At 38.0% G+C, this 25,092-nt stretch overlaps 2 protein-coding genes, 1 non-coding gene and 1 pseudogene across 3 annotated transcripts; 3 read left to right on the top strand and 1 right to left on the bottom strand.

The window, feature by feature from the left end:
- Positions 1 to 4,162: 4,162 nt before the first annotated feature.
- On the top strand, positions 4,163 to 5,970 carry LOC148585317 (uncharacterized; annotated as a pseudogene).
- A 4,318-nt stretch (positions 5,971 to 10,288) lies between these two features.
- On the bottom strand, positions 10,289 to 10,395 carry LOC132191208 (small nucleolar RNA R71). The gene has a single exon (XR_009441236.1). It is a non-coding gene; the product is annotated as a small nucleolar RNA R71 (small nucleolar RNA).
- Positions 10,396 to 10,465: 70 nt separating this feature from the next.
- LOC148585316 (uncharacterized) lies at positions 10,466 to 15,370 on the top strand. Its single transcript, XM_088516328.1, has 5 exons — positions 10,466 to 11,005; positions 11,234 to 11,458; positions 11,642 to 11,761; positions 12,662 to 14,257; positions 14,753 to 15,370. Exons 1-5 carry the CDS (start codon positions 10,466 to 10,468, stop codon positions 15,368 to 15,370), a joined length of 3,099 nt encoding a protein of 1,032 aa, XP_088372454.1.
- Positions 15,371 to 23,492: 8,122 nt separating this feature from the next.
- LOC148585315 (uncharacterized) lies at positions 23,493 to 24,251 on the top strand. The gene has a single exon (XM_088516705.1). It carries the CDS (start codon positions 23,493 to 23,495, stop codon positions 24,249 to 24,251), a length of 759 nt encoding a protein of 252 aa, XP_088372831.1.
- The last annotated feature ends 841 nt before the right edge of the window (positions 24,252 to 25,092 follow it).

Below are 25,092 nucleotides of genomic sequence, written 5' to 3'. Positions count from 1 at the left end.
TGTCGTTAAAATGATAGTTTGAAGCCGTTAAGTAGGCTTTACCTTTTTTTTTTTGGACCACCTTGAGCCTTGGGGGGTCCAGAGTCCCCCCGAGGCCCAACGTGGTTCCACCCCTTGAAAGAAGAATCATCATCTCTATAATTAGTGTATGAGATTCATCAACATCATACTGTCTTTGGCAAAGAGTTCTTCCCATTATTTTCTAAAACAGTTGGCATCATTTTTTACCCATTAACAAATAACTTTCTTCACTTCACTTTTCTCTAAAAAAAAATTCAAAACTTATTTTTACTTTATATCACATTAATAAATTCTCTCGTCCTTTATTCTCTCAAAACTCGTTGTATGGAGAGAGGAGTATCCATCTTGTATCAGAAACATTTTATTGACAGAGCAATTACTCTGCCAATGATCCATTTATAAAATATTATCAAGCTTGAATGTTCAAAAAAAAAAAACTCATTGCCAAACACAAATGTGGTTTGGAATGTACTTTCTACTTTTTGCTTGAATTGGTGACATCAAAATGAATACAGATTTTGCATTTTTATAAGTATTTTGGATTTTGAATACAATGTTTTTGTTTTGAAACACAAAAGACAAAAGACACCCATGTTAAAAATTTGAATGGTATATATTTAATTTTGTACAAACGACGTCGTGGCACACATGAGGCGTTGGATACAAGCAAATGGCGTTTGTTTTGAAAAACCAAAAAGTATGAAAAGTTGTTGAAGCTTAAAGCATGATATTGTACGCAATGAGGCCCCTGATTTTATAAAGATGAGAAAGTCTAAATAACATATTCTCATCCCACCATCATATGTAGTATTACCAATTTACTATTGAATTTTTCATCATTTTAAGATCGATTTAAGGGTAAATTGAGAATTTCATGTCAATATAGTGAAATGATAGTGGGCTGAGAGTATGCTCTATAAAGATTACCCAATAAAGAGTTTGGTAAAACAAAACCTTGTTCTATGTATAAAATTACAAGAATCGGGGTGACACCACTAGCATGACTGTCTACCCTAAAGTCAATTTAATTTTTTTTTTTACCTTTCCAATGTGGGACAATGTTAAAAACAGAATTAATGCTACATACACGGGTGGAATTACAAAGGGGCTAAGCCCAAAAATATTACATCAAATTCTTTTTAAATCAAATTTTTACCCCCTTAATTTTTTATTTTTTTTATTTCGTCCCTCCACATCTAATATCTTAGCTTCGCCCCTGTCCTGCATACTATACGCCATCGCACCTCCATTTTATTGGGCTGATATACACTACCATATCAACCTGTGGTATAGTATATACTATGGGTCTGTTTGGCAAACGACGAGAGGATTTCCGATGTACTGTTCATAAATGGGTTGACGAGATGCATCAGGTACGGAGGCTTGACGAGATGGGCTACAGGGAAGACATGAAGGCCAGTTTGAAAAAATGGAGCAAGTGAAATTCCTATATTATCCTTACATTTTGCCAACTAAAATCAACACCCACCTTTTTTGTCATTCTACCAGGAGATGGCTTGTCGTAGACTTTCATTCCTGGAGCCTTGTGCTGCAACCTTGCAGATAAGGACTGCTAAAATTTGACGGCAAACAGTGTCGTGGAGCGTTGGGTTTGGGAACGTTAGTTGCCAAACAACGCCTATATAGCATTACTCTAAAAACAAGTATGGAGAAAAAAATTGAAAAAATTCAAATGGAGGGAAAACATATTTTCATTGAAAATAATCTTACATGTTCATGTATTTCTTGGCACCATATATCCAAACATCAATCTGTAAGAAATTTCATTTAAGGTATATCCCTTATGTCACATATATTGATTATAATATATATATATATATATATATATATATATATATATATATAATTACGGTGTTCAGTGATTTATTCCAATTAAATCTTATTATGTGAAATCAAATATTTGAATTCATTATTGATTTTACTTTGTGGAATCAAATAATCTGTATTGATTATTTATTTGATATTTATTCCTTGATGGGAGGAATAATTAAAGTAACAACTCTAATTGAGGGTCCCCCACCTACTTATAAATAAGGTCTGTGTATTCCATCAATTAGCATTCACTAGTAGGCATAAGTCAAAAGAACCTCTCAATATTCTTAGTTTTCTAGATTTGGTGGCAGTGAAGCTGTTCTTCAACCTGCTTAAGCAAAATAATGGTCGGAGGTACTTATATATTAAATTATTTATGCTGCTAGTTTTATTGTTAATTAACATTTAATATATATAGAATTATTACATGTGGTATTAGAGCCTTCTCTAGGCAATATTTGTTCAACCTTAAGTTATTTGTTTTTCAATAGTCGTTGTGAACGTTCAGTTTTTTATATATTATTTGTCCACGCACTATTGCAATAAGGCATGGGAATTTGTTTTTTCTCTTTTAAGCAACTCTCCAGAATATGTGAATATGCCTACTATTAATATTTGTTTCAATAATATTCTATTTCTACATTGTTAAAACCAATGGCCATGAGTACAAGAAACCACTGAAACTCACGGACACCATGGGTAACCCAGGAATAGAGACCCACGGCCACGCCCATGCATAACCTAGTCCGTGACCCACTGCCCAGCCGCCATCAAGCGGCGTTTTCAACGCATAAAGGAAGTAGCGGCGTTGGCCGCATAAAGTGAGCGGCGGATCGATGAGGACCGCCTAAGGCTCAAAGCAGCGGCAGCCTCGTACGGGCTGCCTATGGGTGACGGAGCCACGACGTCCTGCTATCCGGCATCGTCTGGGGCTGTTGCGCGGTGGCCTTGCACGGCTGCCGCATGAAGCAAGTGGCAACCCATCACGATCGGTTGTGAGGGAAAAGCGGTGGTTTTTTGTTTTTCGCCGGGGTCGCCATAAAGGACGAACGGCAATAGCCCTACAGGGGCTGCTTGTCATTTGGCCGGAGCGCTGGCCCTTGATGGCCTGAGCATGAGGAACGGCGGCGGTGGTGCATGGGGAAGGGGAAGGGGCGGCGGCTAGGGTTAGAGATTTCCAGGTTCGGGAGTTAAGGATCCGGGTAGAGTTTCTAACCCATAAGGAACCGGGTCAAGTGTTTTTGGGCCACTGGGTATGGCTTCATTTTAACCCAAGCCCAATTCAATTAAAAAAAAAAAATTGGTTTATTAAGTGGGCTAACCCGATTGGGCTAACCCAATATAGAAACCAAAGGCTGGCCCAATAAGGAAGCACAACCCCATAAACCATTCAGTTTAAAAAAAAAAAAAAAAAAGGAGAAAACAGTTTTGGGCTCATATGGAATTAGAACTTAGGCTCTCAAAGTTAAAAGGGGCCTAAGGCATTCTACCACTAGGCCATGCATTTTCATATGCTTTCATATTGCAATTTAATATATCTTATCATTTAAATTGTTTAGCATTGAAATTATTATTTCTTTAATGCGTGGACTTAAAATTAAATTTGTTCTTTTATTGTTTAAATAAATTGTTTGATGCTTAGACTTGAGAATAATTAACTAAGCCACATATGTTAGTAAATGTTTATGATACTATCCAAAATTGCAATCGGAAAGCTCTGGCAAGGCAAGTCATGGGATTTAAGTGTGCCATTGTGCGCAACCTCACTTACCTAGGACACTATCCGGTTGTACTTTGGAAAAATACTATTTACCCACTGACATGTTGGTTTTGTCTTTTATTCTTGGAAACTTTATTTTGGCATCTATACAGTTATTATATGTTAATAAAGTCGTGATTATCATAATAATTTTAGGGGAGCCACAGTATCCCAATTTTATAATGATAATTGCATCAAGATTATATATGTGAACTTCATAAAGAAAATTACATCATGTTGTAATTAATTCATAAATTTAATTTGCCAATCCTCACGGGGACGTTTTTATTTTTATGACTTAATTAGAATAAGATAGTAAATTTAACATTGAAAATAAAATTTCTCTTAAGCCCATAGGTACGGAAAATTTTATTTTTAATGCTAAATTTATTAGTCTTATTAATAAAGAGTAAATTTCATGCGTGATGCAACCTTTGCCCACAGGTAGATTGAAATTTACTATTAAATTAACATTGGTTAATTTAAATAAAATTATTTCATAGCATTAAAGTATTTTCTTTGGTTATTACAACTATTCCTTCCGCTTTAATGGATGGAACTTTTCATGTTCCAATGCATAATGGTAACAATTTTACTGACTGGAAAGAAAATTTATTTTTTACATTGGGGTGTTTGGAGCTTGACTTGGCGCTCCATGTGAACGAACCACCCGCCCTCGCGGAGAAAAGTATGCCACAAGAGATTGCTAAACATGAACGGTGGGAGCGATCTAATCGCTTAATTCTAATGTTCATGAAATCTCATGTCTCTAAGGGCATTAGGGGTTCCATCTCTGAATGCACTAAGGCTAAGGCATTCATTAAGGCAGTTGAGGAACAATTTGTGAGTTCCGACAAGGCCGTAGCCAGCACCCTAATGAAGAAGCTCTCAAGCAAGTCCTTTGATAATTCCAGAAGTGTGCGTGAGCAAATTATGGAAATGAGGGACATGGCAGCTCAACTCAAGTCCCTGGAGGTTAATATATCTGAGTCATTCTTGGTTCATTTCATATTGAACTTTCTCCCCTCTAAGTATGTTCCTTTTAAAATATCCTATAACACACATAAAGATAAATGGTCAGTAAATGAACTTTTGACCATGTGTGTTCAGAGGATGAGAGGTTAAAACATGAGAAGCTAGAAGGTGTTCACATGGCTATTCATGCTAAGGGAAAGACCAAGAGAGGCAAGTATGCCCAAAAATTCAAGAAGGAGAACAATGTGCCAATCAAGAAAAATGGCAAGAAGGATACTTGCTTCTTTTGCAAGAAAGAAGGGCATATGAAGAAAGATTGCCAAAAATATATAAAGTGGCTCGAAAGAAAAGGTAAGGGGAAACTTCAGAAAACCCCCCTGAACTTCTAGCCAATTTGAAAAACCCCCCCTGAATTTCCAAAATTCTCATTTAGGCCCACTGAACTTTGGTTTTCTCTCACTTTGGACCCTTTTAACATTAAACTATGTCGTTTTGGATGTTTTATACCCATTTTACCCTTCCCCAAAACTACGTCGTTTTGTGTCCTAAAATTACAACACCTACCCAGCCCAAAACGACGTCGTTTTAGGCATTAATTTTTATTTTTATTTTTTTTAAAAGCAAAAAAAAAAAAAAAAAAAAAAAAAAACAATAGGGTGGCTTCAGCCACCCCCTGGCCGGTCTGGGGGTTGCCGGACCACCCCCTTGGCCATGGGGGTGGTCCGGCCACCCCCAAAAGGCCAAAAAAAAAAAGGGGGGGATGGGGGGGGGGGTGCATTTGGGGTGGTCCGACCACCCCCAAATGCACCCCATCCCCCTCCCCCCCCCCCCCTTTTTTTTTTTTTGGCCAACAGGGTGGTTCGACCACCCCCAGATCGGCCAAGGGGTGGCTCCAGCCACCCTCGATTTCCCCCCTTTTTTTTTTCTTTTTTTTTTTAATATTTTTTAATTTTGCTTTTTTTTTAAAAAAAAATAAAATAAAATAAAAATAAAAATTAATGCCTAAAACTACGTCGTTTTGGGTTGGGTAGGTGTTGTAGTTTTATGACACAAAACGACGTAGTTTTAGGGAAGGGCAAAATGGGTATAAAAAGTCAAATTGTTTGACTTTAACGTTAAAATGGTCCAAAGTGAGAGAAAACCAAAATTCAGGGGGCCTAAGTGAGAGTTTTGAAAATTCATGAGGGTTTTTTCAAAACGGTTGGAAGTTTAGGGGGGCTTTCTGAAGTTTCCCCAAAATGTAATCTTATATCTCTAGTGTGTCATGAATCTTTTTTTGTTGAGGCTCCTAATAATACATGGTGGATTGATTCGGGTTCTACAATCCATATTGTCAACTCAATGCAGGGCTTTCTCACAACAAGGAAGCCAGCAAGCAATGAACAACATGTCTATTCAGGAAATAAACTGTTCTCACAAGTAGAAGCTGTTGGGACTATAAGAATAATTTTGAAATCTATATATATGTTTTAGATCTTGAAAATGTATTTTTTATTCCAGAATTTTCTAAAAATTTAATTTCTGTTTCCAAATTGGATGTTGTTGGTTTTGGATTTTGGTTTATCAATTCAACTTTCAGTATTTTTAAAGGTGAACAATTGATTGGTGGTGGAATAAAAATTGATGGTTTATTCAAAATTGATCAAGATCCCAATTTTGAAAACAACTATTTATCATTGCATACTGATGTTGGCATAAAGAGTCTAATGGATCAAAGCTCCACTTTGTTATGGCACATGAGATTAGGACACATCTCCATAGAGAGAATCAAAAGATTAGTGAATGATGGAGTTTTAAAAACTCTTGACTTTACAAACCTTGGTACTTGTGTGGATTGCATAAAGGGAAAGCAAACCACCAAGACCACTAAAGGTGCTAAAAGGAGTTATGGGATTCTTGAGATCATACACACAGATATATGTGGGCCTTTTCCTACTCCCTGCCTAAATGGTCAAAGATATTTTATATCTTTCATTGATGACCATACAAGGTTTATATATCTCTATCTTCTAAATGATAAGGCTGAAGCAATAAATGCTTTAAGACCTATAAAGTAGAAGTAAATAAACAAAAGGAAAAGAAAATCAAGATCGTAAGATCTGATAGAGGTGGAAAGTACTATGGTAGGTACACAGAAAAGGGACAAATGATAGGTCCATTTGTGAAATTCCTTGAAGATGAAGGTATTATGACTCAATACACAATGCTTAGGACACCTAAACAAAATGGTGTAGCGGAAAGAAGGAATCGCACACTTATGGACATGGTTAGGAGCATGCTTAATAATTTCGATCTCCCTTTATTTTTATGGAGTGAGGCCTTAAAAACTGCTATGTATGTTTTAAATAGGGTTCCATTTAAGGCTATCCCTAAGACACCTTTTGAATTATGGAATGGGTGGAAACCAAGTTTAAATCATTTACACATATGGGGTTGTCCTGCTGAAATGAGGATTTACAATCCAAATCTGAAGAAATTAGACCCAAGGACAACCAGTGGATTTTTTATGGGCTATGCAGTTAACTTCAAGGGATTTACGTTTTACTGTCCTTCGCATAGTCCTAGAATTGTTGAGTCTATAAATGCAAAATTTATAGAAGATGCTGAACCTAGTGAGAGTGCTCATCCTCAAAATGTTGAATTAGAGGAAGCAAGAGAGTTGACTAAAGCTCCTTTACATGAAGAACGTTTGATAGTGCTCAGGGAAAATCAAAATGATTGCCTTGAACCACAATCAATTTCAGAACAGCCAACTCATGAGGAACAGGTTCTAAATGAGCCTACTCAACCTCCTCCAAATGCAGAGGAAGTAGGATTAAGAAGATTATCTAGAATAAGCAGACCAGCAATCCCTAGTGATTATGTTGTATATCTCCAAGAGGCTAATTTTGACGTTGGGCCTAAAGATGATCCAAAATTGTTTTCCAAGCCATGAGTGGAGATAACTCCACATTTTGGTTCAATGCCATGAAGGAAGAGATGGAATCCATGGCTAAAAATCAAGTCTGGGATCTCGTTGACTTACCAAAGGGAGCTGTAGCCATAGGCTGCAAATGGGTTTACAAAACCAAAACGGATGCTTCTGGTAATGTTGAACGATATAAAGCTAGACTTGTGGCCAAGAGCTTTACTGAGTAGGAAGACATTGATTATCATTAAACCTTTTCTTCAGTATCAAAGAAGGATTCATTTAGGATAATCATGGCATTAGTAACTCATTTTGATCTAGAGCTACATCAAATGGATGTTGAAACAACCTTTCTAAATGGCGATCTTGAAGAAGAGGTATATATGAAACAACCTGAAGAATTTGATGATAGCAATCAGAAGGCTTGCAAATTAAGGAAATTTATTTGTGGGCTAAAACAAGCCTCCTGATGTGTGCCAAATATTGCATATTTGGACCCCTTAATTTACTTGTGTTAATCCTTTAGCTGTGTTATTATCTGATGTTCTGTGTTAGTTTTGTGTTTTTAGTATTTTGTAGGTGTTGAAGAAAAACTACTTTTTGGAAGAAAACATACTTTGAGAAGACCTAGCTGATGTGGTTAAGTTTAACAAAATCCAAGAAATGGGTAAATCGGATTAAGGATAAGATTGGATAAAATTTCGAATTGGATTCAAATTCAGATTCTACACGTCTCAGTATTTTGACCATAACTTTTTGCTCACATATCCGATTGAGGTGATTCAAGTGGCGTTGGAAAGCTAACTAAAAATACTATAATTCATTGTGAAATAGGATTTTCCTAATTCGGACGTTTACTATTCCAAAATCGTCCCGTAATTAAATGGTACAAACCTGGACGAATTGTATCCGATTTCAACTTGTAAAACCCTAAGTTTTAGGTCTATAAATAGGGAATTATCAGATTAGTTGAGGGGGCTACGAATTTGAAGATTTCAGAGGAGAAAGAAGAGAGTTTAAGGTTTTCCTAACTTTTGAATCTCTACTTTGTGATTCTTATTTGTAAGTACTCGATTTTACATTATGAATTCAATCAATTTTGTTTTGTCTTTCAATAACATGAGAGGCTAAACCTTCAACTAAGGTTGAAGATGAAGCCTCACTTATGATTAGCAACTTTGTTTCATGTATGTAATATTTCCCAATTTAATGGTTTAATTGCTCTATTGTTTTACTTCTAATCAATTGGATTGAATAACTCTTGGATATCTTTTGTGATTCAAGGATACACTTGATGATTTAAGATTATTCAATACAATTGATTGCTTGGTTTTCTTTGTTAAAAATTGGATTTCCTCTGTGATTTATTCTCTGGATACAATTGATGTTTTGATAAAGATTGGATATTTTCTTGTGATTTACGGATACAGTTAATGATTTGATCGAATATTGGATTTCTTTTGTGATTTGGGTTATGAATGGATACATGGGATCTTTTGATTAATTCTTTGAAGCAATAGTAAAACAAACTTAAGATTTATATGTGAGAACTTTGGAGAATATTATAGATCATGAAATTATGTTGTTATGAATTTGTGAGTGCGGATTCCGAAACCTTAGTGCTTCGTTATAAGATTTCAATCACTTTAAATTGCTCATGCTTTGGCTTTTTCATTCAAACAAAAAAAACTCTCAAAAATTTGGAACTAGACTAGGGTTTAATTAATTTAGATTTAAAATTGCTTTCAAGAATACAATTCCCTGTGGGTTCGACCTCGCACTTGCAATCCATTAACTACAATTGATTCGTGCACTTGCGAGTTAAATAAATTTGCACAACAAGTTTTTGGCGCCGTTGCCGGGGAATTGTTTATTTTTTGGAACCAATTTATTTCTAGATCGGTTTTATTCTTCTACTAGTTATAATTAGGATTTTATTTTTCTGCAATTTGTTTTGTTTTATTTGTGTTACTAATACAAATAAAAAAAAAAAAAAAAAAAAAAAAAAAGATTTTTCTTTTTGTTTTTTGTTGTCGTTTTGTTTGTGTTACAGCCCTGCTACGATCGAGCACACTTGTGGCCAAGACAGCAACTGCAATAGTTCAGTAGATTTTTGCCAAAATCTTTTGGTCCTTTTTTGTGAGTTTTTAGTTTCTGTTTAAATTAATTTCTGCTTGCAATTGTGTTGAGTTAGTTTAATATAATTTAATTTAGTTCAATTCATTTCAGTTTTTAGTTTGTTAGTTTGTTAGTTTGTTAGGTTGTTAGTTCCTTTTTGCATGTTCGGTCGTAGATCTTTAAATCAGGAGTTAAACACTTTTGATCCCGAAATTGAAAGAACGGCGAGAGAGAATCTAAGACAGCCACCAAACTCACCCACCAATTCTCAAAGTTCCGAGTCTGATTCGGAAAAGTCTGTTAAGATGGGAGAACGAAATCAACCTAGATCCCTCAGGGAGCTGTTCGTACCCAATATTACCAACACACCATCGTGTATAGTGTTGCCAGCTACTCGCTTCGAGCTGAAGCCGAGTACAATAGGCCACCTTCCTGCATTTAGAGGATTAGAGAATGAGGATCCATATGTTCATGTGAGGATTTTTTTGGAAATTTGCGACATTGTTAATACACAAAATGCCCCAGCAGAAGCGGTGCGCCTTCGGTTATTCCCTCTGTCCCTACATGATAGGGCGAAATCCTGGCTACTTAACAATGGACCTGGATCTATCACTTCTTGGGATATGTTGCAAAGCAAGTTTTACCACAAGTTCTTCCCAATTTCCAAAATCAATGCCCTCCGTCTACAGATCACCAATTTCAGACAAAAAGAAGGGGAAAGATTCACCGATAGCTGGGAGAAGTTTAAAGAGCTTACTATAAAATGCCCACCCCACGGGTTTGAGAATGAGGTGCTAGTTCAAATTTTCTACAGGGGACTAACACCAAGTGAGCGAAACTCGCTTGAGACGATGAATGGTAGAGAATTCTTAAGTCTTACTGGGGATGAAGCTTATAAAACTTTGGATGAAATGGCTGAACGAGCGCAACAATGGGATTTTCAAGATAGTTGGGACAGACAACAACCCGCTCCCAAGACAGGAAGCATCTATGAGGTGAGGAACGATGCTGAATTAAGGGAGGAGTTCAAGGTTCTCAGGCGTCAGTTTGACACTATGGTCCTAAACAAACCAGTGAATGCAGCAGATACTTACCACGTTGATGCATGCGGGTTATGTGATAGTCAAACGCACTTCACTCAAAACTGCCCAACTCTGTCAACAGAGTACCCAATTGAGCAAGTCAATGCCTTCAATGAGTACAAAAAACCCACCACTGGGCTGTTTTCCGAAACTTACAATCCAGGGTGGCGGAATCACCCTAATTTCTCTTGGAAGCAGAATCAACCACTGAACCAGAGAGATACATCCATTCAAGCTCAGAATCAGTTCAGGCCATCTCACCAAACTCAACCTCCTGCTTATCAATCCACCACTCAAGGGCCACAGCCTGCACCACAGTCATCACTGGAAGACATGATGAAAGCATTCATGCAATCAATGGATACGAACATACAAGATACGAAGAATGCTACCATGAGCAACTCCCAAGCTATACAAGAGCTCAAGAATTCCAACTCTCAATCTGTACAAGAGCTAAAAGGTTTCACCAACCAAGCTGTACAGGAGCTGAGGAATTCCAACATGGCTAATGGCAGAGACATACAAGAACTTAAGCAGGCCATGATCAAGGTAGAAGGACAAGTTGGCCATATAGCAAATCAAGTGGGGGAAAGAGAAAGAGGGAAGTTCCCTAGTCAACCTGTGCCTAACCCAAAAGGGCAATTTGTGATTGGAAGTTCCTCTGCCTCTACGCATGGTCAGGATCATGTACAAGCCATCACCACTTTGAGGTCAGGCAAACAGGTGGATAATCAAGTGGTCATGCCTGAAGAGGCCACTAAGGTTGCAGAAGAGAAGGAAAACCTGGACAAGCCTGCGGAAGACACAGGACCGGACATTGCCATTCCGATTACTGAGGATCCTTCCAAAAAGTATATACCCAAAGCTCCATATCCAGAAAGACTGAAACCGCCAAAGAAGAGCTCGAAGTTCGATGATATTTTGGAAGTGTTCAAGACAGTGCAGATAAACATTCCATTCCTAGATGCCATCCAGCAAGTGCCTTCTTATGCCAAATTTCTGAAGGATTTGGTCACCATCAAGAGAAAGACGAACGTCCCCAAGAAAGCTTTCCTGACTGAGCGGGTCAGCTCTATCTTGCAATACAAGATGCCTGTAAAGTATAAGGACCCTGGATGTCCTACCATTGCTTGCAAGATTGGTGACAATCGAGTTGAGAAAGCTCTGTTGGATTTGGGGGCCAGTGTAAATCTACTGCCATATTCAGTATTTGTTCAGTTGGGATTGGGAGAGTTGAAATCCACTTCAATTACACTTCAGTTGGCTGACAGATCTGTGAAGGTTCCAAGGGGAATTATTGAAGACGTGCTGATCAAAGTTGATAAGTTCTACTACCCTGTGGACTTCATTGTCTTAGATACAGAGACGGAAAATGCAGAAATTCAAGTTCCAATCATATTAGGGAGTCCCTTTTTAGCAACAGCTAATGCCCTAATCAACTGTAGAACTGGAGTCATGAAGATATCATTTGGAAACATGACAGTGGAACTGAACATCTTTGATATCAGCAAGCAGCCATTTGAGTATGAGGAGGTCAGAAGCACATGCTTAATTGAGGAGATAGTAGAGAAAACTGTCAATGAACCAGATATTGAAGACCCCTTGGGAGAATGCCTGATTGCACTGGGAAGTGACATGGCACTGGACACTTTATTGGAACAAGCTGACGCCTTGTTAGACTCAACTCCTGAGATAAAGACGGAGACTACAGAAATTACTTTGACATCGTCCCCTGATCCATCTTCATTAGCAGCTGAGCCTGTCAAGCGGGAGTTGAAGCCTCTACCAGACACCCTGAAGTACAAGTATCTGGATCCTATAGAATCTCTGCCTGTGATCATTGCTGCCAATTTGGATAGTGATCAGGAACATGAGCTGCTAGAAGTTTTGAGAGAGCATAAAGAAGCAATCGGGTGGTCAATAGAAGATATCAAAGGAATCAGCCTTGCAATTGTGATGCATAAGATTCATCTGGAAGAAAATGCTAAAACTTCTCGCGAGCCACAGAGACGGTTGAATCCGGTCATGCAAGAGGTAGTTCGAGCAGAGGTAATTAAACTTCTGGATGCGGGAATCATATACCCAATCTCTGACAGCAAATGGGTGAGTCCCATTCATGTGGTGCCAAAGAAGGTAGGGATTACAGTTATCAAGAACAAGGAAAATGAGTTGGTCCCCACTCGTGTGCATTCAGGATGGGGAGTGTGTATTGACTATAGGAAGTTAAATGCCGTGACAAGAAAAGACCATTTTCCTCTACCTTTCATCGATCAGATGTTGGAGAGATTGGCAGGCCATGAGTACTACTGTTTCCTTGATGGTTACTCCGGCTACAACCCAATTCCACTGGACCCCGAAGATCAAGAGAAGACTACTTTCACTTGTCCGTTCGGTACGTTTGCCTATCGCCGTATGCCGTTTGGATTGTGCAATGCACCCGCCACTTTTCAGCGATGTATGATCAGCATCTTTTCAGATATGGTTGAACGTCACCTGGAGATCTTCATGGATGACTTCTCAGTCTTTGGTTCATCATTTAGGGAATGTCTACATCATCTCACATTGGTGCTGGTACGGTGCAAGGAGAAGAATTTGGTTCTGAATTGGGAAAAATGCCACTTCATGGTGAAACAAGGAATTGTTTTAGGGCATGTAATTTCCCACAAAGGTATCGCGGTTGACAGAGCTAAGGTTGATCTGATATCTAACCTTCCGCCCCCGCGGACAGTTAAGGAGGTTCGGTCATTTCTGGGACATGCTGGGTTCTACAGAAGATTCATCAAGGACTTCAGCAAGATAGCAAGACCTCTATGTAATCTATTGGCAAAAGATGTTCCTTTTGACTTCAATGACAAGTGCCAGACAGCCTTTGAGATTCTGAAAAAGACCTTAACTTCTACACCAATCATTCAGCCACCTAATTGGGGGGTTCCGTTCGAGATAATGTGTGATGCCTCTGATTATGCTGTGGGAGCCGTTTTGGGTCAGCGAGTAGAGAAGATTCCACATGTCATATACTATGCCAGCAAGACTCTGAATGATGCACAACTTAACTACTCCACTACTGAAAAGGAGTTGTTAGCTGTAGTGTTTGCTCTGGATAAGTTTAGATCTTACTTGCTAGGATCTAAAGTCTTAGTCTACTCTGATCATGCTGCGTTGAAATATCTATTGTCAAAGAAAGATGCTAAATCTCGTCTCATCCGGTGGATTCTATTGCTACAAGAGTTTGATATTGAAATTCGGGACAAGAAGGGTTCCGAGAATGTGGTAGCTGATCATCTATCCAGGCTGGTTGTGGACTTTAATGAAAATGCTGTGCTGATTGCTGAGACATTTCCTGATGAACAACTTATGTACATCTCTCAAAATTCTGCACCATGGTTCGCAGACATAGTGAACTACCTTGTCACTGCCCAGATGCCATCACATTGGACCAGGCAAGACAGATCAAAATTCTTGGCTGGGGTGAAGTACTTCTTTTGGGATGATCCTTACCTGTTCAAATACTGCCTAGATCAGATTATAAGGAGATGTATTCCTGAAAATGACCAGCAAAATGTCCTATCTTTTTGCCATGATCATGCATGTGGAGGCCACTTCAGTTCTAAAAAGACCGCGGCGAAGATTCTTCAAAGTGGATTCTATTGGCCCTCTATTTTTCGTGATGCCCATGCCTACTGTTCAGCCTGTGATAGATGCCAGAAGTTGGGGAGCATTGGAAGAAGGAATATGATGCCGCTGAACCCGATCCTTATTGTGGAGCTGTTTGATGTTTGGGGCATTGATTTCATGGGTCCCTTCCCTAATTCTTATGGGTATCTTTTCATCCTTGTGGCGGTGGATTATGTTTCCAAGTGGGTGGAGGCTATTGCCTGCAAGACTAATGATCACAGAGTCGTGTTGCAATTTTTGAAGGAAAATGTGTTCGCACGTTTTGGGACACCACGTGCCATCATCAGTGATGGGGGGAAGCATTTCTGCAACCGATATTTTGAGCAACTCATGAAGAAGTATGGTATTACTCATAAAGTTGCAACTCCCTACCATCCTCAGACAAGTGGGCAAGTTGAGATATCCAACAGAGAAATCAAGAGGATATTAGAAAAGACGGTGAACCTGACAAGGAAGGACTGGTCTCTTCGACTCAATGACGCTCTGTGGGCATACCGGACTGCATTCAAGACTCCAATTGGCATGTCTCCCTACCGACTCGTGTATGGCAAGGCTTGTCACCTCCCTGTGGAATTGGAGCACCGGGCTTATTGGGCTATAAAGCAGCTAAATTTCAACCTCACCAAGGCTGGTGAGCAAAGGAAGTTACAGCTAGATGAATTAGAAGAATTGAGGAATGATGCCTACAACTGTGCCAAGCTATACAAAGATCAGATGAAGAAGATCCATGACCAAAACATTTTGAGAAGATCATTTGAAGTTGGTCAAAAAGTCCTCCTTTACAACTCACGTCTGCATCTGTTTCCAGGAAAGCTCAAATCCCGATGGACTGGACCATTCATAGTGCGTGCAGTTTCTACTCATGGAGCCATCGAAATCCAGGATCCTAAGAATGGAAGTGCTCTCAAGGTCAATGGTCAGCGGTTGAAGCCATTCTTGGAACTGGAAATTTCGGAGAGTGAGGAATTGCCTTTGGAAGATCCTACGTCGTCTACTTAATCATCAGCGGTGAAAAGTCTGGCTGAAGACTGTAAACTTAGCGCTTATGGGAGGCATTCCTTTTTCTTTGGTATTTTTAGTCATTTTTTGTGTTGTTTCGTCTATCTTCATTTTTGTTTTATTTTTGTGTTTTTCAGGACATGTGTTATTATGAGTAAGTTTGGGGGTCGTCTCTTTGCTCACTCTGGTTCCTTATACCTCTTGGTATTGTGTTTCTGCCTACATTGAGGACAATGTGTGATTCAAGTTTGGGGGTATGGAAAAACACTTTGTCTATCTTTGTCTATTTATTTTTGTTTTTATTTGTTTAGTTTTATTTGTCTTTTTGTGTTAAAAAATAAAATAAAATAAAAATTATGCTATGTTTTTGTCAAGTTTGAGTTAAACTGTGACTGTGGTTTGCATTTCATTAGCTTTCTTAAAGGGTTGAACACATCATTATGTCATTTGGAGTCTGAGTCCTTTGACTTATTTTTGGGTAAAAGAGATTTCACTTGTTTTGAGATAAATTTTTATGAGCACATTAGCATGTTTTCTGTGAGGTATGATGTTTGAGCTTAAGCTTTTTCTCTTTGAGATTTGTTGGATGACTTATTGATGAATAACCATTGGCTTGCAAGATATAAAAAAATAAAAAAGTAAATAAATAAATAAAAAGATAAGGAAAAAGAAAAGAAAGATCATGTTGAGTTTTTCGCTGAGTAACCGGAACTCTTGCCTCATTAAGCATTGAGTGTTCGTGTCAAAAGGTGTGAAATTCAATATTGATTTAAGATATGGTTAGTCTGGCTTCGTAGCCTTTTTGACTTAAGTTACTAAGCCCTTAGAGATGTTTTACATCTAGTGCCCTAAAGCCACCTGGCTTGGGAGTCATTGGCCTAACACTTGTTACATGGGTCAATTAGAAAGCTTAAGGGAGTTAGACACTACAAAGCCTGTTAAAAAAAAAAAAAAAAAAAAAAAAATTGCATATCTTGCCTTGGTTGTTTCATCTGTTAGGGATTCTTACAAATTTTATGGAACTTGCCTTGAGTTTAAGCTGATAGCTTCATGATTGTATGCTAATTACACTTTACACATTTCAGAACATATGAAGTCTAAATTGTTCATTTATGAGTGGTTTGATTCTGGATTTCCTTTTGATAGTGATGATGGTGTTTGTCTTTTTAAGTTTGCTCATGAATAAGAACCATGGTTTATGTGAAACTGCTTTCTTGTTAACAACATAGTACTACAATGTTTGTGGGTATCATTCCTGTTAAGCCGTCACGAGACTTCACTCGTCCACTAGGGATGCCTAGGGGTTTAAAAGGCTTGTTGCATATGCTAAATGCAATCGTCTCTCCCACGAAAGAGGATTTATGTTTTGTTTTGTTTTGTTTTCATTCTATTTTTCGTTTTGTTTTGCTAAGGGACTAGCAAAAGTTAAGTTTGGGGGTGTTTGATGTGTGCCAAATACTGCATATTTGGACCCCTTAATTTACTTGTGTTAATCCTTTAGCTGTGTTATTATCTGATGTTCTGTGTTAGTTTTGTGTTTTTAGTATTTTGTAGGTGTTGAAGAAAAACTACTTTTTGGAAGAAAACATACTTTGAGAAGACCTAGCTGATGTGGTTAAGTTTAACAAAATCCAAGAAATGGGTAAATCGGATTAAGGATAAGATTGGATAAAATTTCGAATTGGATTCAAATTCAGATTCTACACGTCTCAGTATTTTGACCATAACCTTTCGCTCACATATCCGATTGAGGTGATTCAAGTGGCGTTGGAAAGCTAACTAAAAATACTATAATTCATTGTGAAATAGGATTTTCCTAATTCGGACGTTTACTATTCAAAAATCGTCCCGTAATTAAATGGTACAAACCTGGACGAATTGTATCCGATTTCAACTTGTAAAACCCTAAGTTTTAGGTCTATAAATAGGGAATTATCAGATTAGTTGAGGGGGCTACGAATTTGAAGATTGCAGAGGAGAAAGAAGAGAGTTTAAGGTTTTCCTTATATTTGGTATTTTTTAAAAAATGAAAAATGGTATTTTTTTCATAATAATGTCATTTTTTTCATAATATTTGGTATTTTTTTCCCCGGCAACGGCGCCAAAAACTTGTTGTGCAAATTTATTTAACTCGCAAGTGCACGAATCAATTGTAGTTAATGGATTGCAAGTGCGAGGTCGAACCCACAAGGAATTGTATTCTTGAAAGCAATTTTAAATCTAAATTAATTAAACCCTAGTCTAGTTCCAAATTTTTGAGAGTTTTTTTTGTTTGAATGAAAAAGCCAAAGCATGAGCAATTTAAAGTTATTGAAATCTTATGACGAAGCACTAAGGTTTCGGAATCCGCACTCACAAATTCATAACAACATAATTTCATGATCTATAATATTCTCCAAAGTTCTCACATATAAATCTTAAGTTTGTTTTACTATTGCTTCAAAGAATTAATCAAAAGATCCCATGTATCCATTCATAACCCAAATCACAAAAGAAATCCAATATTCGATCAAATCATTAACTGTATCCGTAAATCACGAGAAAATATCCAATCTTTATCAAAACATCAATTGTATCCAGAGAATAAATCACAGAGGAAATCCAATTTTTAACAAAGAAAACCAAGCAATCAATTGTATTGAATAATCTTAAATCATCAAGTGTATCCTTGAATCACAAAAGATATCCAAGAGTTATTCAATCCAATTGATTAGAAGTAAAACAATAGAGCAATTAAACCATTAAATTGGGAAATATTACATACATGAAACAAAGTTGCTAATCATAAGTGAGGCTTCATCTTCAACCTTAGTTGAAGGTTTAGCCTCTCATGTTATTGAAAGACAAAACAAAATTGATTGAATTCATAATGTAAAATCGAGTACTTACAAATAAGAATCACAAAGTAGAGATTCAAAAGTTAGGAAAACCTTAAACTCTCTTCTTTCTCCTCTGCAATCTTCAAATTCGTAGCCCCCTCAACTAATCTGATAATTCCCTATTTATAGACCTAAAACTTAGGGTTTTACAAGTTGAAATCGGATACAATTCGTCCAGGTTTGTACCATTTAATTACGGGACGATTTTTGAATAGTAAACGTCCGAATTAGGAAAATCCTATTTCACAATGAATTATAGTATTTTTAGTTAGCTTTCCAACGCCACTTGAATCACCTCAATCGGATATGTGAGCGAAAAGTTATGGTCAAAATACTGAGACGTATAGAATCTGAATTTGAATCCAATTCGAAATTTTATCCAATCTTATCCTTAATCCGATTTACCCATTTCTTGGATTTTGTTAAACTTAACCACATCAGCTAGGTCTTCTCAAAGTATGTTTTCTTCCAAAAAGTAGTTTTTCTTCAACACCTACAAAATACTAAAAACACAAAACTAACACAGAACATCAGATAATAACACAGCTAAAGGATTAACACAAGTAAATTAAGGGGTCCAAATATGCAATATTTGGCACACATCACCTCCCATCAATGGTATATCAAATTTCAACAAAGTTATTACCTCATATGGTTTTATTGAGAACTTTGTTGATCAATGCATATACCTTAAGGTCAGTGGGAGTAAAGTTATTTTCTTAGTCCTATATGTAGATGATATTTTGCTTGCAAGTAATGATTTAGGTTTGCTACAAGAAACCAAATAGTTCCTCTCTCAAAACTTTGAAATGAAGGATTTGGGTGAAGCCTCCTATGTCATTGGCATAGAGATTCACAGAGACAAAAATCAAAGAATTTTAAAATTGTCTCAGAAGGCTTACATTGAAAAGGTTTTAGAGAGATTCAAATGAAGAACTGTTCAACTTCTTTAGCACCTATCATTAAAGAGGATAAATTTAGAAAAAATCAGTGTCCCCAGAATGCATTGGAACAAGAGCAGATGAAAAGTATCGCATATGCATCTGTAGTTGGCAGCCTATTATATGCACAGGTCTGTACTAGACCTTACATTGCAATGGCAATTGGAATACTAGGTCGATATCAAAGCAACCTAGGATTGGAACATTGGAAAGCTGCAAAGAAAGTCATGCGGTATTTGCAAGGAAGCAACAACTACAGTCTGACATACAGACACACTGACCATTTGGAGGTGGTTGGATATTCAGATTCATATTTTGCTGAATGTGTAGATAGCAAGAAGTCTACTTCATGATATATCTTTCTTCTTACTGGAGGGGCTAGAGAAGCATCAAGCAGACTATAGTTGCTACATCTACAATGGAGGCAGAATTTATTGCATGCTATGAAGCCACTACATAGGCATTATGGTTGAGAAATTTTATTGGTGGTCTCAAGATTGTCGATTCTATAGCGAGACCAATCAAGATCTTCTGCAATAACCGTGCTACCATTTTCTTCTCTAAGAATAATAAAAGTGGAAGCAAATGTAAGTATATCGACATCAAGTACCTTCATGTGAGAGAGAACATCAAAAGGAATGAAGTATTCATTGAGCATATCAGTACTGAACTAATGATTGCGGATCCCATGACTAAAGGTTCACCAGTAAAGCAATTTAAAAGTCATATGGAGCATATGGGGCTCATTGATTCATTTTGTACTTAGTTCTTTCTAATCAGTCTATAGACATCATATTATTTTAATAAAGTTTTATGCACATTTATTGCCTTATCCATGGGGATAAAAATTAAGTTTGGACCCGAATGACTTATAAGATGTTTATTCATAAAGTTTGATTGCCTATATAGTTAGGGGCGTCAACCTGGTCCCGATTCCCGGTTTTTGGCCAAAACCGGGGACCGGAACCGGGTCCCTGTTACCAGCCGATTCCGGTTTGTATCTGGTCTGATAACCGGTTTTTTAAGGGAATTAAATAACTGAATCTCTGCACATTATCACCATCAGCCAGCAGCTTCGAGGTTGAAGGAGCCAAGCTTATCCTCTAGAGTTCAAATTTGTTACTGATTGCAACTTTTACAAAGATTGAATTAGTGCATGGTGCTTTTGGATCATACTTTGTTAAAATGTTTGTTAGTGTGACGAAACTATTTCTAAATCCAATCAATTATTTGCGTCAAGTACGAGACCTCCATGGTGATGGTAACATTGTCATCTAATTCTGTGCTCGAAAGTGTCATGCCACAAATCCCATTTCCACATTTGTAATGTTGTAGATGGACAAATTGTTATATTTCATGCTTTTGTGATTGTTTAACTTCCAATACAGGCCAAAGTGGATACTTTATTCTCCTAACTGATTCAGGCATTGTTTGTTGTTGTTCAAAATGATTTCTGAAGCTCTTCTTCTTCTTTGTTAAAATAGTTAAGAGCTTACTTTTTCTTATGTAAACAGTATGGGCAAACACCTTTGTTGAAATGAACTATTGATCTACTCCAGCTTGATAGTCATCACATTATGTGCTGGGAAGTATTATTGTAATGGAACTTGTAAGGTAGATAGTGGGGTTTGCTTCATTCTTTTCTTTACATCTGGGATTGAGTGGAATGTAATGGCCAAAACGAAGCTTGATATACGTGACAACATAAACAAACAAAAAAATTAATATATATATATATATATATATATATATATATATATATATATATATATATATATATATATATATATGCATCCGGTTCCGGTTTCTCGGTTTTTACCGAGTACCAAAAATGGGGACTGGAATCGGGGTCCCCAGTTTTTGATTTTTTTGCAACCGGAACCGGAACCGGCTCCCTAGTTTCCCGGTTCCCGGTTTTCAGGTTTCCCGGTTTTTCAGTTCCGGTTTTTCGGTATTTTTTGACACCCCTACATATGGTACTCATTTGGGGAATATTATACATTGTAATACATGGAAGAGACGGCTTATCATATAAAAGCTTTACCGCCAAGATTCATGTATAATATTCCTTGAGTGAGTGGGAGGATTCCATTAATTATTGGAATAAATAAATAATGGTCATATCATAGAACCGAACACTATAAGGAATTTATATGTCATAAGGGCCAAGTGGAAGAATGTAAGAAATTTCATTTAAGGTATGTCAATTATGTCACATATATTATTATGATTATAAAATATATATAATTATGGTGTTCAGTGATTTATTCTAATCAAAACTTATTATGTGAAATCAAATATTATGAATTAAATTGTTGATTTAATTCTTATGGAAACAAATATTTGAATTCATTATTGATTTTATTTTGTGGAATCAAATAATCTATATTGATTCTTTATTTGATTTTTATTCCTTGATGAGAGGAATAATTAAGGTAACATCTCTAATTGAGGGTCCCTGACCTACCTATAAATAAGGCATGTGTATTCCATCAATTGACACTCACTGGTAGGCATAGGTCAAAATAACCTCTCAATATTTTTAGTTTTCTAGATTTGGTTGCTGTGAAGTTGTTCTTCAACTTGCTTGAGCAAAGCAATGGCCGGAAGTACTTATATATTAAATTATTTCCGCTGCTAGTTTTATTGTTAATTAGCATTTAATATATATAGAATTGTCCTCTTGTCCCACCGCTAAGTTCTCTCTCTACAGCCGAACTGGGAAAGGAATAGCAGTGTGGGTAAGTCTCCTGCCGTTTGTCGGATTGGGAGTTTTGTCCCAATTTTCACACAATGATTACAGATGCACCCATTGGAGAACATGATGGGAAGGGCAGTAAAGGAGAATCAATGACAGAGGGTGAAAGGGAAGGAATAACGATCTTTGTGGAAGAGGTGGAAGAAATCCGTCAGAAGAGTTCCAACTGTTTGTTGGGAAAGTACTGGATGGAGAAAAGATACAACAAAGAGGCCTTCAAGTCTATCTTATCCAAGCTGAGGAGATCGGAGGGAGGAGTAAATTTCGAAGAATTACAAGACAACTTATGGCTTTTTGAATTTGCTGAGGAGGAGGACAAACGCAGAGTCCTAGATGGGCGACCATGGTCTTTCGATCGACAATTGGTGGTGATACAAGAGTTTCATGGGTTAACCCCACCCTCCCAAATGCAGCTTAACCAATCAGTTTTCTGGATCCAAATACACTATATGCTGCTCCTATGCATGACAAAGAGTGTGGGAACCAAAATAGGAGAATCCTTGGGCAAACTGGAGGGGATTGATGTGGCTAAGGATGGTGCAGGGTGGGGAAAATGTTTACGTATACGAGTACGAATTGATGTGACAAAACCTTTGGAGAGAGGGAGAGAACTCCTTGTGGGGGGAAGATCCATCTGGGTTTTTTTCAAATATGAGAAACTTTCACAGTTCTGCTACAATTGTGGACGCATTGTTCATGGCCACGAGGGATGCAGCAGTAAACAGGGTTTGAAGCTTACAGCTGAAGAGGATGAAAAGGCATGGGGACCTTGGCTGAGAGCAGATGATCTGGGGGGAAAGAATGGATCCAAACTGAGCAGTGAGGAAAAACTTCGATCGCTGGAATAGGGGTGGACATCTGGCGGCGCAGCACAACCACCACACTTCTCCGGAATGGCAACTGGCAACAATCATGGAAACCCTAAGGATGCAAGTGTTCCCAACAAGGAAAGTAGTAGTGCGGATTCCAACTCCTACCATAACGGATATGGAGCTAAATCTACATTTATGGCCAATGATTCAAACTTTACAGCTGGAGGGGAGCGTGAAAACTTAAATGAGGTGCATGGAAATATTCCTAATGGGGGATGCTTGAGTGGACTTGGCTGTGGGGCTACGATGGAACCGTGCAATGGGCCAGGCCTTACTAAACTGCAGAGAAAACATGATAACCCAGGAAAAAGGAGCCCAACTCGGATGGAAAAATACTCTTAAGACGAAAAAGGCTAGAGCGGGCCAGACTGGGATAGGGGGCCAGGCAAAACTCAAACAAGCAGAGATCAATAAGCACCATAGAAGAAATATGACTAAGATGGAGGGTCCCCATGGAGGCAGCAATATGAGGACGTGGAAACGAAAGGCACGGAGCAGTCCAGGTCCAGGCCTGCAGCTTGTCTTGGAGGGTGAGGAGACACATAAAAACAAGCTTGCCCGAGTGGAGTCAACCGGGACACTGAAGAATATGGAGGGGACAAAGAAGGATGATTCTGAGGCATCTGTTATGGGTGTCATGGTGGAGGCTGCGATGCAGCCCCGCCGCAAGCAATGATCCTTTTAAGTTGGAACTACCAGGGACTTGGGGACCACACGGCAGTTCGGGACCTTTTCCAATTGGTAAAGGATAAGAAGCCACACTTTTTGTTTCTCATGGAAACAAAAAGTCCTCCATCTAAAATAGAGAGGATTCGTGTGAGACTGGGTTTCTCATGTATGTTTGTGGTTGAACCGGTGGGTCGAAGTGGTGGACTAACTTTGTTTTGGCAGGAAGAGAGTGGAATGACCATTCAGAATTTCTCTAGAAGACACATGAATGCTACTATCCAATTCCGAAATGAAAGACAATGGAAGCTCACCGGTTTTTACGGCCACCCGGAAGTGGCAAAGAGAAAGGAGGCATGGGCACTATTAAAACATCTCAAAGGTTTTCCCCCGGAGCCGTGGTTGTGCATTGGAGATTTTAATGAGATTGTCTCTCAGTCGGAAAACTGGGGAGCTTCCTTACGACGAGAAACGCAAATGGATGACTTCAAGAAAACAATAGAAGAGAGTGGACTTAGTGACTTGGGGTATAAGGGGTCACGGTTCACATGGTCTAATGGAAGAGAGAGTCATGAATTTACTAAGGAGCGATTGGATCGAGGATTGGCCAATCAAGAATGGTGTTCTATTTTTACGGCAGCGGAGGTGCGAGTTTTAGCAGCACGTACCTCGGATCACAAGCCATTTCTTGTTGATTTTGATGCTATTCTGACTTCACAGCAGCAAAGACGAGGCTTTAAATTCGAAGCTGCTGATCAGTGCTAAAATATTCATATTTTCAGCCCTTAACTTGCATGTTTTAATCCTTTGGTTTTGGTTAATTAGGCCATTTTACTTCCTTTTTGTATTTTCTTTGGTTTTGTAGGCTTTTGAAAGAAAATGAAGTAAATCTGGAAGATTTGGGCTCAAAGAGAAAATTTTGGAAAAATTGGAGTTTCTGGTAGTGTGATCGATCGTACTGTCATCATCGACCGCACACGAGTTGCGATCGATCACACCTGTGCGCTGGAGAATTCTAAAAGCTGTGGACAGACTCCCTTTCCTTCTATATTAGGGTTTTCCAACTCCCAATTGTAATAGGATTAAAACCCTACGAAATCCCTAGGGTTTACTACTTTTACAAGGACTTCTAAAGCCTATAAATAGACCTTTTAGCCTCTAGGAATGGGTGTGGAGAAAAGAGGCACAAGCTCTGGAAAGGAACTAAAGGCTAAATCAAGAGGAGTTTGGGTTTTTCTTCTCTTCCACCCTTTTATTTTTATTATGTAGTTTATATTTTATTTAGGGCTAGATTGAAACCCTAGTTATGTTTAATTAATATTTCAATATTAGCGTCCTTGTGATGATCTTGTTGTGCTATTTAACTTGATTAATACCTGCTTGCATGAATTCCTCATATGTGTATGCCTGATCAACATGTACATGTGGTATAGACTTGTTAGTTAGATCAATTTGGATGGCCGAGTCTTGGGTTTAACATAAGTAACAAAAGAATCCACACCGCGATTCTTGGGTTAATCAACATAGGGAACCGGGAGTATGTATCCATGCCCTAGGCCTTGTGTGTTTGTCGATTTCCATAGAACATATGCTTTTCTAAAGAACA

This window comes from Corylus avellana, chromosome 5, assembly GCF_965113065.1.
Source record: "Corylus avellana chromosome 5, dhCorAvel1.hap1.2, whole genome shotgun sequence".
NCBI classification, from domain to species: Eukaryota; Viridiplantae; Streptophyta; class Magnoliopsida; order Fagales; family Betulaceae; genus Corylus; species Corylus avellana.
This window is presented reverse-complemented; position numbering and strand designations above follow the sequence as displayed.

Coding starts and splice junctions, on each gene's coding strand:
- LOC148585316 (XM_088516328.1), top strand. CDS start 10,466: ATGAATGGTAGAGAATTCTTAAGTCTTACTGGGGATGAAGCTTATAAA. Junction 11,006..11,233: donor CCACTCAAGGGCCACAGCCT/GCACCACAGTCA, acceptor GAACTTAAGCAG/GCCATGATCAAGGTAGAAGG. Junction 14,258..14,752: donor CTGAAAATGACCAGCAAAAT/GTCCTATCTTTT, acceptor TACCATCCTCAG/ACAAGTGGGCAAGTTGAGAT.
- LOC148585315 (XM_088516705.1), top strand. CDS start 23,493: ATGATCCTTTTAAGTTGGAACTACCAGGGACTTGGGGACCACACGGCA.